We start from the raw sequence: 13,071 nt of genomic DNA, 5'->3' as shown, positions 1-13,071 counted from the left end.
ACCCCCACTGCAGAGTTTTAGAGGGTCCATGAACCCCCACTGCAGAGTTTTAGAGGGTCCATGGACCCCCACTGCAGAGTTTTAGAGGGTCCATGGACCCCCATTGCAGAGTTTTAGAGGGTCGATGAACCCCTATTGCAGAGTTTTAGAGGGTCCATGGACCCCCACTGCAGAGTTTTAGAGGGTCCATGGACCCCCACTGCAGAGTTTTAGAGGGTCCATGAACCCCCACTGCAGAGTTTTAGAGGGTCCATGGACCCCCACTGCAGAGTTTTAGAGGGTCCATGGACCCCCACTGCAGAGTTTTAGAGGGTCCATGAACCCCCACTGCAGAGTTTTAGAGGGTCCATCAACCCCCACTGCAGAGTTTTAGAGTCCATGAACCCCCACTGCAGAGTTTTAGAGGGTCCATGAACCCCCACTGCAGAGTTTTAGAGGGTCCATGGACCCCCACTGCAGAGTTTTAGAGGGTCCAGGGACCCCCACTGCAGAGTTTTAGAGGGTCCATGAACCCCCACTGCAGATTTTTAGAGGGTCCATGAACCCCCACTGCAGAGTTTTAGAGGGTCCCAAGGCTTTAAAAGTCGAAAAGTCCCTGCAGTGTACTTATAAAACATTGTTATCACGCATAGTGTACTGTAAAGTGTATTTTTCATTAAAATATTCTAGGTTGACACGACAATCTAACAACACCGAATGGAACACACACACACACACACACACACACACACACACACACACACACACACACACACACACACACACACTTTCCAATTGACTTCACTTCCTGTCCTTTATCGATCAAGCCTCGTTTTCGATTGGCCCCCCATCAGCAATTTCGGGTCCCCCGGGGACCCTTTTTAGCTCTGAAAAGTCCCCCGGAGGCCCTTTTCAGAGGGGGGGACTAAACGGGATACTACACCGGGACCCCCTCGATACATTTCTAGTACGTGATTTCGGCTTCTTGTGCGTATATATATAGGACGTAGGGACGCTCGTTTTGGGGAGCCCTGAAAAAAACAGTTCTGTTTTTTGTTTTTATTGATCCTGCCTTTTTACGGAACTAGCATCAGACTTCTCGCAACAGGTATCTAGAGCGTTTGCTGAACGATTCATACCTTGTTTTTGTCCATGTTTTCATCTGTTTGGGACACGTTTAGATTGCACCGAGGGGGGGGGGGGGGGGGGGCGGGGGGTGTCATTTTGAGGTCAGAGGTGCGGGCAGACAGGTGCAGAGTGGAGTGTCCGGTCCGGGGTGATAGATGACCACTGACCAGCAGCGGACCTGCGCGGTGCGAACAAGTGGACATTATTGAGTGTCCCTTTCTTCGCAATGACCACCCCATCTGCATGTGTTGTCCAAGGATGCCAGCTGTATCACAGGCGATTGGCGTCAGTTTTATGAAATGACAACTGAGTTGAGTTTTGTGAGTGTGTTCGACATTCTTGGTAAAAACAGGATCTTTATCATGAGAATATATATGATATGTTTGTGTCATAAATCCAAGCTAGAATCACTGGGTGGTCATAAATCAAAATACAAAATGAACACTCTTCCGCGTATCGCAGTTGTTATTAGCTTAACAGGGTTTAGCCTGGGAAAAAAAGGTAATGGGACATTTGTCCCCCTCAACCAAATTCCAATGGGACATAGTCGAAGGCAAGAAGCGCAAACGAGGCCTGTACGCGTTTTGACCAAAGATGCAAAATGGTGCAATATGGTGCCATCCGAGAATTAGCCGCTATATCGTGTTATCTGTGTGTGTGTGTGTGTGTGTGTGTGTGTGTGTGTGTGTGTGTGTGTGTGTGTGTGTGTGTGTGTGTGTGTGTGTGTGTGTGTGTGATCCGATGTAAAGTGTACATTTGGTGGCGCAGTGGTACGTAATCTTTATGCGCCCTTTGACACAATGAAGGGAATTGTGATGGGACATTTTCAGATTTAATGCGCCAATGGCCCAGGGCGCACTAGTAAATGAAACCCTAATACACATACATATGATAATACAAATCTTAACAACAAGGTGACAGTGGGTGAGATAAACAAACTGACAAACAAAAGAAATCGATCCTTACCAACATAAGGACAGCGCAGACAAAGACAGAGCCTCCATAGGCGAAAATTTGACTCTGTCTTTGCCTCTGTTGTCCTTGTGTTAGTGAGAACCGATTTCTGTTGGCTTTAAATATATGATATGTGCATGGTGCTAGAAAGGCTTCGGTATTTATTCACGATATCTGTATTATCATGTCTGAAACTAAAACAACAGTGACACACCCCGGACTGAAAACGGTCGCTTTGCGTGTGAGCTTGCGCTGTTGGACCGTAAGTTTGCTTGCTTGTCATGAATCCATGCGTCTAAAATTGTTTTACGAGTTTGACTGGCGTATTTGCAGCGCAGCCTGCATGCATGACAACACATTCCGGAAACTATGCGTTCGTATCCAGAAGAACAAGATGCTGATAAATAGAAGAAGACAGTAACAAAAAAAATTATATTGACTTAAAAAGCTTGCACACGGAAATGTAAAGTTTTCCCACAGTGCACAGGTTATTATGTTGATGGATCAGTGTTCCAAATTTGATCAGGAAAGGGCCTTTAAGTTCAGAAGTTGTTAGACAAAATATCCGGACACAGTTACTGAGTAACTCCTCAGACAGTGCATGGCTCGAGGACTAAAAAATATTTCCTATACCAATTGCAAAAGCATGCGCCTATGCGTCCAACACTTCCACCGCTGAAAAATATCTCGCCTTTGATGTATGAAAGCTTTGGTCAGCTCACCTGTTCCCCTCCCAATTTTGCACCTGTTGGGTGGAGACAAGTACCCTGCGACAACAATCTAACCATTCCTCATGCTTTGTTAGCCATGTTTCACGGACAATCTACTCGCGTTTGGCATGCATGGCTTGAGCGAAATCTTATACACAGTGTTCGTAGTCTTACGCATATATCTATGTTAGTAGGCTGACGTCAGCGACTGCACACGTATAATACAGTAGCGGATTCCTGGTAATACACACAAGCCACCGTGTGACAGTATCTGTTTACCTTCCTCTTCTGTGCTAACCTAGATTTATTCGTGGATCTTCAGCGCTACCGTCACATATCGCTTCTTTATTTCCATTGCCTTTTCTCAACATGTATCCTTTATGGACTTCCACAGACACACAGACACAGACACACACACGCACACACACACACACAAACACACACATACGCACACACACTCACACACACAAACACACACACACACACACACGCACTAACACACTGACACACACACACACACACACACACACACACACTGTCACACACACACTGTGACACACACACACACACACACGCAAACACACACACACTGGCACGTATTCGCACGATCGCAATCATTACGATTGTACGTTATGTAAATCTGTTTCAGATTTTGCAATGTGTATAAACCAAGAGAGAGATGTGTATGACCCAACAATATCTAATATTGAAACGCAACAATTACATAACAAAATGTCGTTTATCATGTCTTTGCCTTTTTATATTTAGTCAAGTTTTGACTAAATATTTTAACATCGAGGGGGAATCGAAACGAGGGTCGTGGTGTATGTGCGTGTGTGTGTGCGTGTGTGCGTGTGTGCGTGTGTGCGTGTGTGCGTGTGTGTGTGTGTGTAGAGCGATTCAGACTAAACTACTGGACCGATCTTTATGAAATTTGACATGAGAGTTCCTGGGTATGAAATCCCCGAACGTTTTTTTCATTTTTTTGATAAATGTCTTTGATGACGTCATATCCGGCTTTTCGTGAAAGTTGAGGCGGCACTGTCACGCCCTCATTTTTCAACCAAATTGGTTGAAATTTTGGTCAAGTAATCTTCGACGAAGCCCGGGGTTCGGTATTGCATTTCAGCTTGGTGGCTTAAAAATTAATTAATGACTTTTGTCATTAAAAATCTGAAAATTGTAAAAAAAAAATAAAAATTTATAAAACGATCCAAATTTACGTTCATCTTATTCTCCATCATTTGCTGATTCCAAAAACATATAAATATGTTATATTCGGATTAAAAACAAGCTCTGAAAATTAAATATATAAAAATTATTATCAAAATTAAATTGTCCAAATCAATTTAAAAACACTTTCATCTTATTCCTTGTCGGTTCCTGATTCCAAAAACATATAGATATGATATGTTTGGATTAAAAACACGCTCAGAAAGTTAAAACAAAGAGAGGTACAGAAAAGCGTGCTATCCTTCTTAGCGCAACTACTACCCCGCTCTTCTTGTCAATTTCACTGCCTTTGCCATGAGCGGTGGACTGACGATGCTACGAGTATGCGGTCTTGCTGAAAAATGGCAGCTACTTGACTAAATATTGTATTTTCGCCTTACGCGACTTGTTAACATTGTTATTTTCTGAGTTATCAAGTGTTTTATTGTTGTTTCGAAGTAAACATAGGTAATTAAAGGTTATAATTCAATATATGTATCTCTATGATGCTTCCTGGTTTAACCGCGCACACACACACACGCACACGCGCGCGCGCACGCACGCACGCACGCACACACGCACGCACGCACACACGCACGCACGCACACACACACACAACACACACACACACACACGTACGCACGCAGACACGCAAAGACACATACACAAACATACCGACAAAATGACAGACATACACACAGTGAGACAAACCGACACAGAAACACGCACACATGCACGCACGCACTTAAGTACGCGAACAAAGACGTAGAGATGCTTATAGAGAAACACTTACGCAACCAAAAAAACACGCACACAAACACACAGACAGACAAACTTCATTCTTGGTAGAGAAATGCATTTCTTTCTGTATTGCTTTCTCTTTAAGTGCACCTACCTCGCAGAGAGAGAGTGAGAGAGAGAGAGAGACAGACAGACAGACAGACAGAGACACAGAGAGAAAGAGAGAGACAGACACATAGACAGACTGATAGACAGACAGAGGGAGAGACAAACAGACGAACACACAGACAGACATAGACAAACACACAAACAGAGACACACAGACAGACTTCACTATTGTATGTGCAAGTAATTTTGTTAAACCACACGTTACGTTCACCACTGAACGTGTAACCATGTAAAACGTTACTATCTCTTTATATGTGTTTACTTGCATTGTAATCCTGGGGGGGGGGGGGGGGTATAAATGTATGTAACGCGCAATACATGCCTTTTAACTTACTAGAATTGGAATTTTCATTTAAAGACTAGCATAAGAGTGTGACACGTGGTTCATTCGTTATTACCTTATTACAAAAAGAAAAAGAGAACGGCACTGACGCTACCGGAAATAGAATTTATCAGTGAAATTCTACCATCAATTTAGTAATCGATGCGATGTAAATTATCCTAAAACTGTCGTATGATCACGACATCGTTTAGCATTTAGGATCAAATGGTGCCAATGTGTCCACAATGCACTAATCACAGACAACAGTTATACGCTTTACGTACATGTAACTCTCCAACTGACATTTTCTGCCACTTGAAACAAATGACTTTCGAAGAAAAATTAACTCCAATATATAAATATTATGCATGATTTTTAATAATTACTTGCACTTTTTGAAAATAAAGCTTTGTCTACAATAAGGTGTTTACCCCCTAAATGTATAAGTCATCCGGTAGAAAAACCGGAAGTATCGTGTACTAAGCATATGTATATGTTTAAAAAGTTAATTGTGTTAATGTAGAACATCTTGCCTATGTATATGTTTAGGTTTTGAATACTTTAGGGGAAAAGCATAGCCAATATTCATTCATCTTCAACTAACACCCCTAACCTCAGGGCCGATTTTGTTAGTGGGGGTAGGGTTTCAATACGTCAAAAATCACTTTCAATGTTTCATTCAATATTTTCTGCCATTTCAAATACATACACGTAATTGCACAATTTCTTGAATTTTAAGATGCTTTAACTGACTATACCAAGAAAACCTGCACTTTTTGTAGAATTAGTTTTTTGTCCATGATTTATGTTTAAAAATGTCAATTATTGCGACAAAAAATGCTAACGGTTGCCTCACCAGAGGACACGTACCTACGACGTGAATCCTGTCTGCCAATTAAAATGCATATATTTTGAAATAAGGGGAATCATAACATATTTCACTGTAAAGTGTCTCACTCTAATACCTTCTGGGTTCATGGTGTATTTGGTTAAGTGAATTGCAGATAAGGTTTTTTGAAAATGACAGCTATACATATATTTTATTAAAACTGAAACTGGTGGAGTGAAAAACAGACCTGTTTTGAAGAAGTCGTACTCAAATCATTTATGGGCTTGAATTTCACAGTTTGCGTGTTATCTTTTAAAGAAAACCCGTTTTCATCACTAACAATGACCTAATTTACACATACATATCGGTCGGTCATAGTCGCGTTTTTTTTTAGAGAGGTAGTGTACAAAATGTCCTTTTGTACGTTTAAATTACATGTCCATTATTTTAGTCATATATCAATCAATAAGTAAATGCGCATACTTTTATTAAACGTTACTTTCACTTTAAGATCGCTTCTAACATTTAGTATAATTTCTGACAAATGCACGCTATGTAATAAATTGATAATATTATGGACGCCATGTGGTAAAACCGGAAGTTGAATTATTTTGCGATAGCAAAATCCTTTTACAATGATCACTTTCCTTTTATATTGAGCTGATCTTTAACGTTATGGGTAAAAATCTAACAGATTGAACCAAATTATCCCTTTTTAAGCCTGTGTATGTGTAAACTCTTTTTTGCTTCGACCCGGTTCGGTTTTCGGAGTTGATTCAGAATCATCCATTATGTATCTTATATGACTGTTGTTTTCCTCGGTAAATTAACAATTGTTGATGTAAAATAATTCTAGCTGTGAGAATAAACAATTTTCAAGATGTTTTTGATTGCGGTTTCAACCAGGCGTTCAGTTAGCTATACATATCGATTGAGAAAATGGCATTTCCTGTTTTGTCGTCCGCATGTTATACAGATGTTGTTAAAAATAAAACTGTGTATACGAATTAGGCATTTTACTTGCTGTCTGGTGGCAAAAATCTTTAGCTTTCGTTTAAGGTATAATTTGCTTATATCCGTATGCAGTCAAGCGGTACATGACGTTTTTTTGTAACCTACCCCCTGCGTCATGGCTGCATTTTTGCAGAATATGGGTCATGTTACAAAAACGCTTCTCATTCTTAGGTGGTTGGGTTTAGCCATTTGTCGTTTACCGAACTGTGGCTGCAAATAAAACGAACTTTCCAAAAAACATAATATCTAATGTGACCACCAAAAGTAACCCTCCCACTATAGCCAGCCAGGTGACTAAAAGTATGTGTGAGTCCCCTAATATGGACCACCTTCAACAAATCGAAGAAAATAAAAGCTAAAGGCTATTTTCATTAATTCATAAAGAAGCTTGCTGGAAATAACCTAAAACTAGCCCTCGAGATTTGAAAAAAATATAACAATTAGTCTTCTTTTAGTGGAAGTTGATAATTTCACTTATCCTACATACGTGAGAGAGACACCCGTGAGATAATAATCGTTCAAATCACACGTGTGTATATCATGTAAATGAGGTCATGTCAAGCAAGTCTGGCAGGGACCTGTTTTTCCACTGCTTATGATGCCAAAGTCACCGAGACAAACGTCATTATAGAAACAAAAATTGCGCTCGCTAGTTACCCTCGATGAATCTTTACAACTAACACGTCACGCCACACTTTCAGAGTGACGTTTCTTTGCTTTGACGTAATAGATTGCACGAGGCTTTGGAAGAGATCGAGGTTCCAAAACAAGAGTCTTCAATTTAGCTGCCTCGTCTGCAAGACATTTTTAGGAAAATACACGTAAGTACAGTATGTAGGATAAACAGAATACTACATGGCTTGCTGTGTGACACAGCAAGCGATGTAGTATTCTCTATTTATTTTTACTCTGTTTTTGATAAGCTTTTTACATTTAGTCAAGTTTTGACTAAATGTTTTAACATAGAGGGGGAATCGAGACGAGGGTCGTGGTGTATGTGTGTGTGTGTCTGTCTGTCTGTGCGTGTGTGTGTAGAGTGATTCAGACCAAACTACTGGACCGATCTTTATGAAATTTGACATGAGAGTTCCTGGGAATGATATCCCCGGATTTTTTTTGATTTTTTTCGATAAATACTTTTGATGACGTCATATCCGGCTTTTTGTAAAAGTTGAGGCGGCACTGTCATACCCTCATTTTTCAATCAAATTGATTGAAATTTTGGCCAAGCAATCTTCAACGAAGGCCGGACTTCGGTATTGCATTTCAGCTTGGTGGCTTAAAAATTAATTAATGACTTTGGTCATTAAAAATCTGAAAATTGAAAAACATTTTTTTTTTATATAAAACGATCCAAATTTACGTTCATCTTATTTTTAACCATTTCCTGATTCCAAAAACATATAAATATGTTATATTGAGATTAAAAACAAGCTCTGAAAATTAAAAATATAAAAATTATTTTTAAAATTAAATTTCCGAAATCGTTTTAAAAACTATTTCATCTTATTCCTTGTCGGTTCCTGATTCCAAAAACATATAGATATGATATGTTTGCATTAAAAACACGCTCAGAAAGTTAAAACGAAGAGAGATACAGTAAAGCGTGCTATGAAGCACAGCGCAACCGCTACCGCGCCAAACAGGCTCGTCACTTTCACTGCCTTTTGCACTAGCGGCGGACTTCGTTCAGTTTCATTCTGTGAGTTCCACAGCTTGACTAAATGTAGTAATTTCGCCTTACGCGACTTGTTTAGTTTTCTGGTGTGCTTCAAATAATGCTCTCATCAACCCGAAACAGATAAATCTAAAGCATATTTTAATTAGTCTGACTTGCACACTAAGTTGTATCATGTTATTTTGAAGTATAGGGAGCTTTTTACAGTGATTCGTGAAGGCCGCTTCACTGGTCCATATTAGGCGCCCAGGCTCCTAATATGGACCATTTGTGATTTTTTCTGTATTTAATTTTTGCTGAATGTCTTTTTTATCAAAGCTATTTCACTCTAATTAGGCCTAAGGGTTAACCTAAGAGAGAAGGACTGCCAAACACAAAATGATACTTCTTCCCAAGAAAACAAGCTAGTTATCAGCATGAAACAAAAAGTGGTCCATATTAGGAGCCCTTCCCCTAATGACGCGGTTTACGTACACGCATCATCCTGTACAACTGAAGAGGATTTCCACTGGAAGATCCGCTTTCCGTTGTCTATGAGGCTTACAGACTGAGCTGATCAAGTTAGCAAAACTTCAGCGCATGTAGGGCCTAAATGCATAGATCTCCAGCAACGGGAAGTACATCAATAACCTTTGGAATCAATGGAACCCCATTTTAGGACCCCCCTTCCCCCCCCCCCCCCCATCCAAGACTCCCTCCCTAAGTTAAGACGTTATTTTTTCTCTCAGATTTTCTGTTCCTAACCTCTGTAAATTTACCTCCGTTTAAAAACTCCCTCCTTTTTAAGACCAGTTTTTCTTAGATTTTTGGAGGTCGTAAACATTTCATCATCAACCCATTGCACACGGCCATAGTCCTCCAGCAACTCTGACCTACGCTGTCTCAAAACTTTTAGGCTGTGGCTACATCCACGGGTCCGTGCCTCGAGTCCCCCATGCTAAATCCACGTCACTGACAAGGGACGCTACTCTTGCCCTATATTTTCCTGCTTTCGGTTCGGCACTTAACAGACATGACTAGGACGTCAGCTGTAAAATATCAATGTCATAATTCCATGTTTAGACTTTATGAGCAGTATACAGCGTTCTCTGTGGTGACATTGCAACATTGCAGCCCCCCCCCCCCCCCCCCTCTTAATACGAACCTCACCTGAACTTGCATGTTTATTCGGGATTTGCACTTTCCTAGTTTGCGGTGATTTTTGATGGAGTGTGAAGCATGTGTCGATTGTTCAAATGTTTAAGTGAATGTTGTCAACGTGTGGACTAAAGCTACCAACCGGAAGATGAAGAATGATGTATTGGTCTTCCCTATTCGCTAGATTGGTGCTGAGGGGCTGAACTCCGTAAGTCACAACTGTCCACAGTACTCCCATGATTTTGAATTCACCATTTTTTGGTTTCGCCAACACAAATTGATTCTTCCTCCTCCTCCATCTCAACAATATGGCGCCAAGAGTCCCGAGTGCCAACGCGAGGCTTCGACTGCCGAGTGATTCCGAACGATTCCGAGATTCCGCGGAAATGACGTCACTGACGTGGATATAGCATGGGGGACAAGAGGCACGGACCCGTGGATATAGTCACTACCAAAATTTTATTTGAAAAAGTGGTGCCAATGCCACGAAAAAGTTGGCGCTGCCGCTTACCGCGAACATAGGAGCTCAATACCAAAGTGATTATAATTCGTATTCCTCATGAAGAGGCTTCATATCTCTCGTCTTCCTGACCTCAAGATTGCCCTGTACTTTCGCACTGACCGAGTCCCCGGTGGAACCCTTGACATAGCCTTTGTAAATGTGATAGGAGTAGACCCTTGACATTAATCTCCTGTCAGTTCTACTGATTAGCAGGTTTAAGTTCCCGAGGGTCAAGTACATTTCTGCAAGTCACGAAATTAAAATGCGAAAATATTAACAAACTCATACACATGTACACGCACACTTTTTCGACACCAGTGTGTGTGCCTTGTGTGTGTTTGTGTGTGTGTGTGTGTTTGTGTGTGTGTGTGTGGTATGTATGTGGGTGTGTGTGTGTGTGTGTGGTGTGTGTGTGTGTGTGTGTGTGTGTGTGTGTGTGTGTGTGTGTGTGTGATGTGTTCGTGTATGTTCGTGGAAGTATACACTGCACGACTGATGTGTACTGTAGATGGACTTATGTGTAACGGTGTATGGTGTGTGTGTGTGTGTGTGTGTGTGTGTGTGTGTGTGTGTGTGTGTGTGTCTGTGTATGTGTGCGTGCGTAGTACGTGCGTGTGTATGTATACATGTGTGTGTGTGTGTGCGTGTGTGTTTGTGTGTGTGAGTTTACACTGATGTGTATTTGGCCGGGTGGATATGTAACGGTGTGTGTGGGTCAGTTGGGGCAATACGTCACTGCAGTGCACTGAGCAACTCAGTGGTCAGTCACTGAGTGTGTGTGCGTGCGAGTGTGTGTGTATGTGTCTGCAGTGAGTGTGTCTGCGCACTCACCTGCGTGTGTTTCTTTGCGTTTGGCACTAAGACTCACCTGAATAACGTACACCACCACCGTCAACAGCCCAACTCGGTGAGGCCACAAGCCTAAAACTCAAACAATCGATACTCACCAAACTTGCCCGTACGCCCCACTTCCAAGGGGAGAAAGTCTTTGATACTCCACAGGAACATCCCAGTTCGTAGACACTAGCTGCGTACGGTAAAATCCTGGGGGCAGCCGTTTTGTAGAAGCTAGCCCGGACATTTTTTCACACCTCTCAAACAAAACGGCAACTCTTCACACAATCCTCGAAAGTGAAACCACAAAAGGCGCCCTGGAATGCGGCGATCGTCTGCTACCGTGCCGTACAGCAATGAAGAGCGTCACACGTAAAAAAAAACTTTTTCTCAACGGCAAGGTGGGTTTTAGGAAGGCTTCGCAAGCACTGAAAAACACGCGCTCACAGACAAGTCATCGCTGAGAAATCGGAGAGAAAGATATCAGCAAACTCGTAATCCTGACACAGAAGCGGTGTGACGAGGTTGTTTGTCAGCGGCGTGACTGTGCCTCTCTGTCTTTTGTCTGTCCGGGCTTTTCCCTTCCCCACACACTTGTTGACGCTGTGGGACCTCGCCGTCGCTTCGCGTACTCTGCCAAAAGGCTTCCAAGCTGTTGACGTCATGAGCCCCCGACAGAAATAACTCGTCTCGCGCGCAGTGTGTATGACATTTGTGTGAGTCTGTGGAAAAATGTCGGCTGCTCGTTTTTACATTTAGTCAAGTTTTGATTTTCCTCTGTTTTTACTTTTAGTCAAGTTTTGACTAAATGTTTTAACGTAGAGGGGGGAATCGAGACGAGGGTTGTGGTGTCTGTGTGTGTGTGTCTGTGTGTGTGTGTCTGTGTGTTTGTGTAGAGCGATTCAGACCAAACTACTGGACCGATCTTTATGAAATTTGACATGAGAGTTCCTGGGAATGATATCCCCGGATGTATTTTTTCTTTTTTTTCGACAAATACCTTTGATGACGTCATATCCGGCTTTTTTTAAAAGTTGAGGCGGCACTGTCACACCCTCATTTTTCAATCAAATTGATTGAAATTTTGGCCCAGCAATCTTCGACGAAGGCCGGTGTTCGGTATTGCATTTCAGCTTGGTGGCTTAAAAATTAATTAATGACTTTGGTCATTAAAAATCTGAAAATTGTAAAAAAACAAAAAAAATTATAAAACGATCCAAATTTACGTTCATCTTATTCTTCATCATTTTCTGATTCCAAAAACATATAAATATGTTATATTTGGATTAAAAACAAGCTCTGAAAATTAAAAATATAAAAATTATTATTAAAATTAAATTTCCGAAATCGTTTTAAAAACAATTTCATCTTATTCCTTGTCGGTTCCTGATTCCAAAAACATATAGATATGATATGTTTGGATTAAAAACACGCTCAGAAAGTTAAAACGAAGAGAGGTACAGTAAAGCGTGCTATGAAGCACAGCGCAACCGAGCCAAACAGGCTCGTCACTTTCACTGCCTTTTGCACTAGCGGCGGACTACGTTCAGTTTCATTCTGTGAGTTCCACAGCTTGACTAAATGTAGTAATTTCGCCTTACGCGACTTGTTTTCTTTCGAATGACTCAGTGACGAGCCAGCGATTTATTTCTCAGTCGTCTGTCTAAATAACTGTAAGAACATAGCAAATTGCTTCCTTCCGGATATTGTCAGGCGAAGCGAGAGCACACAAAAATTTGTGTAGAAAACAAAAGGGTAGAGGGAAGTGAGGTGTGACGGAAAGGTGGTACGGGAGTCGGAGGCTACTGTGACGTCAACGTAATAAAGATGGGGGGGGGGGGGGGGGGGGGGGGGGGGGGGGGA

At 41.6% G+C, this 13,071-nt stretch overlaps 1 protein-coding gene and 1 long non-coding RNA gene across 2 annotated transcripts in view; both read right to left on the bottom strand.

Annotated features, from left to right (window-relative positions):
- Positions 1–11,839, bottom strand: part of LOC138964293 (mitogen-activated protein kinase 14-like) — a 49,465-nt gene extending 37,626 nt beyond the window's left edge. Inside the window, exon 1 of the mRNA XM_070336210.1 lies at positions 11,322–11,839. Coding sequence (XP_070192311.1) covers positions 11,322–11,455 — 134 coding nt within the window. The 5' untranslated portion in view covers positions 11,456–11,839. The remainder of the gene's footprint in view (positions 1–11,321) is intronic.
- LOC138964297 (uncharacterized) overlaps positions 1–13,071 on the bottom strand; it is a 300,694-nt gene that overhangs the window by 63,576 nt on the left and 224,047 nt on the right. The gene's annotated exons all lie outside the window — the stretch shown is intronic.

This window comes from Littorina saxatilis, linkage group LG4 (assembly GCF_037325665.1).
Source record: "Littorina saxatilis isolate snail1 linkage group LG4, US_GU_Lsax_2.0, whole genome shotgun sequence".
Lineage (NCBI taxonomy): Eukaryota > Metazoa > Mollusca > Gastropoda > Littorinimorpha > Littorinidae > Littorina > Littorina saxatilis.
The sequence above is the reverse complement of the archived record's forward strand: the minus strand, read 5'-3'. Positions and strand labels throughout refer to the sequence as shown.